General features: G+C 39.3%; 1 protein-coding gene across 1 annotated transcript in view; it reads right to left on the bottom strand.

Annotated features, from left to right (window-relative positions):
- Window positions 1–1,665: 1,665 nt before the first annotated feature.
- Window positions 1,666–3,557, bottom strand: part of LOC103357979 (glucose-induced degradation protein 4 homolog) — a 7,871-nt gene continuing 5,979 nt past the window's right edge. The window contains exon 6 of the mRNA XM_008282753.1: window positions 1,666–3,200. Within this exon, the coding sequence (XP_008280975.1) occupies window positions 3,137–3,200 (64 nt within the window). The 3' untranslated portion in view covers window positions 1,666–3,136. The remainder of the gene's footprint in view (window positions 3,201–3,557) is intronic.

The raw sequence follows: 3,557 nt of genomic DNA on the forward strand, positions 1-3,557 counted from the left end.
ATTTGTATTTGCTAAATGCCAGAATAATAAGAGAAAGAATTTTTTAGAGAATTTTTTACTACTTTCTTTAAAGTCAGACGTTTATATACACTTAGATTACTATACCTTCAAACTATTTTGGAAAGCCCAGATGATGATGTCATGGCTTTGGAAGCTTCTGATCAGTTAATTAACAACATGTGAGTTAATTGGAGGCACACCTGTGGATGGACTATAAGGCACACCTCAAACACACTGCTTCCTTTTGTGACAACATGGGAAAGTCTACAGAAATAAACCAAGATATCAGGAAGAGAATTGTGGACCTCCACAAGTCTGGTTCATCCTTGGGTACAACTTCCAGACGCCTGAAGCTTCATCTGTTCAAACAACTATACACAAGTATGGGAACCATGTGAATGTCCAGCCATCATAGCGCTCAGGAAGGAGACGGGTTCTGTGTCCCAGAGATGAAATGTTTTGGTGCGAAATGTGTGAATCAACCCCAGAACAAAAGCAAAAGACCTTGTGAAGATGAAGCTGAAGCTGGTCAGAGAGTCATTATCCACAGTGAAACCAGTTCTGTACCGACATGGGCTGAAAGGATACTCAGAGAGGAAGAAGACGTTACTCTAAAAGCAACATTAAAAAGCCAGATTACAGTTTGTAAATGCACACAGGGACAAAGAGCTTCATTGTTGGAGACGTGTCCTGTGGTCTGATGAAACTAAAACTGAAAATAGTGAGAAATGCTGTAACAAACCCCACAGTGGCCATAGTGACGCCTTCACAATGCTGAAATTATGAAGGAAAGAAGTAAACCTTCATATTTATGGAGCTGGAACCATGACTTCTTTTCTGTGAGAAAAGACTAAGGATTAGCAAGATGGCTGCCAAATAATGTTCTGTCAGTCAACTAACTAACGAATCAACTATTTATTTTTTTTCTTTTAGCAGTAATTGTGTAATTGAGTACTTTAAATAATAAATATATATATTTAAGTCTTGACATGCCATCAAGTCAAAAGGAAATAAAGCTGTTATATAAATGTAGTGAAGTTAAAAAAAAGCAGTTTTAGAAGTTTTAGCCAGTGCCAAAGGAAACTCACCAGTGTAAAAATAAAAAGAAGTGAAAAATAAAAAAGAAAATTATTTCATTCACCTGTTTTGTTATTTGGGCTTCCATTATTTTAGCATTACCAGACTTTTTTGCTCTTTAAATGGCCCACAATAACAGGAAAATGTATATATTTCTGTTCAATAAAGTAACACAGACTCACTACCTTTAGTCTGTGTGGCCCGGTTACGCTTAAAAGTTGTGGGTAGTCATCCGATAAGGCTTACTTTTAGCCTGGAAATACAAAATCCTGCATTACATGGAAAAGGAACAAACAACAAGCCATGTCGGTGCATGTTTTCTGCATATATTCAGTTCTTACCACTGCTTTCATATGCTTCATCTGTCGACTGCACAAACGGTTTAAGCACACAAGAGGGCAGCGCAGGGTAAAAATGAAGGAAGCAGCATTGTGGCTCTCCAGCATACAATTGTATCACTGGAGGAAATAATCACAGCTGGCAAATAATCGTGATGGAACGGTTTGTTTCAGTTTTTAAAATTTAAAAATTAAAAACCTTTAAAACATGAATGTGTTGAAGAGGTCAAACAAGCGAGACACAGTGAAGGATGTTTTGATATGATTTTTTAAAATCCATAATCCACTCTTTACAGTCACACCATCAATCAAATCCAGTCTTATTCTCAAAACAAACACACTTCGGATGTGTTATAATACAACTCTGATAAGCTTTAAAAAGATGGCACCATCACATGGAAAGGGAGGGACATGATTTCAGGGAGGAGAGTGTTGCAATAGACAATTTAACAAAAATACTTTCTTTGATGAAGATAGATCTTTTTTTTATTTTTAATATACTATAAGGATAGAATAAAATTTTGCCTCTGAAAACTCAGGGTCTTCTGTTTGGAGAGTGCTATGTTGAAAGTGTTGCATAGTCGAGGAGACGTAAAATGTAGGACAGGTGGGGATCTTAATTTAAAATGACACATGAGGAGTAAAAAGCTCTTTGTTTAATGCAGAGGTCGGGGTAAAAAATACTCTCTTTTTTAATACTTTTATGGGATTGTTTTGGCTCTACGCCCTCCACACAGTAAAACCCTTGAAAAGTAGACCAAAAAAAGAAAAAAAAGAAAAAAAAAAAGAAGCTTGACCTGCCACCTTGAAGCTTGTGTACTTGGATGTGAGTGTAAAATCCTAACGGCAAGCATTTTAGTAACATACAGTCCATCTTTGTGCAAATGTAACTCAACAGAACAAGATCCACAGCAATCCTATGCGATAATAATCTCCCAAGCGGTTTTATGAACACAGAGGGGAAAAGCTTGTTTCGTGTGTCGCTCTCCAAAAGTGCCGCTCAGTGTCCATCGTCTGGAGTAAAATAACAAAATATACTCTTGGCAGGCAAACGAAGAACCAGCTTATCTTAAAAATACTGTCACTCTAGCTTATTAAAGCTCCAATCCTAAAACCTGAAGAGCTCTAATCCTGAACCCAAACTTCTCTCTTGCTGTTTCCTCCACGCGGACTCAGCGAGTTGCTTCCTTAGAGATTGTGTTTATAAAAAGCGGGCTCCTCGGAGGAATCCTTGTCCAATGGTACTTGAATGCGTCTATGCTGCTCATTCCTGCATCGGCTGGATGAAAGCTGGAAATGTTTCTAGTTGCAAAAACGAGAAGGGGGGGGATTCCCAACGCAGCTTATAAAGTGTCTCGAGATACTGTGCCAAGCGTTTTAAAAACCAGACGGGGAAACAAATGAAGAAGGGGGAACACTATACGAACCACACCCAGTCTTTGCTGCTGGTTCTGACTTTACAAGCTCCAGCCAGGGAGCGCGACAACTGCACTTTATTCCTTTCCATCTCATCCACACATACATTCATTTGTCCTATATCCCGTGTACTCATCAACCAGCTGTCCATCCACTTATTGAGAACGTGTAAGAGTTTGTACTTGTCCGAAACCCAAATTCTCATCCCACGTCAGTCTCCTCTTCCTTTTCAGTAGCATCTGCAGACCTCTGCTTTGACTCAAGTCTTTGTCCAACAAAAGAAAGATCCACAATGCCGGCCAGGGTCACCGGAACTCATAGATGGCTGCACTGTGCTCGGGAACGTGGGTGAGGTTTAAAGACTGGTACCTACGGAGCAACAACACAGAAGGTTAAAATATGGACACAGTAGAAGCTCCAGGTATGTGGTAGAAATGAAGAAATAGGGGTGACGGGGCAAAATGTAGGGTTTTCACTAGGGATGCACGATATATCGGCGACCACATCGGTATCGGCTGATGTTAGTGTTTTTTTCCGATATATCGGTATCGGTCCGATGAACAAATTTAGAAAATGTGAAAAACCGCTGATTGTCTAACATTAGTGCCTTCGTCTCTATGTTTGATATTGCTGCTATTTCACAGATGTTTTTACCTAAATGGTTCTGGTTAAATGTGTTTAAATATGTTTTACTTTTGGCTGCAAGGTGGAGCGGTGGTTAGCACC

The sequence above is a fragment of the Stegastes partitus genome, unplaced genomic scaffold (genome assembly GCF_000690725.1).
Source record: "Stegastes partitus isolate 25-593 unplaced genomic scaffold, Stegastes_partitus-1.0.2 Scaffold285, whole genome shotgun sequence".
In the NCBI taxonomy this organism is placed as follows: domain Eukaryota; kingdom Metazoa; phylum Chordata; class Actinopteri; family Pomacentridae; genus Stegastes; species Stegastes partitus.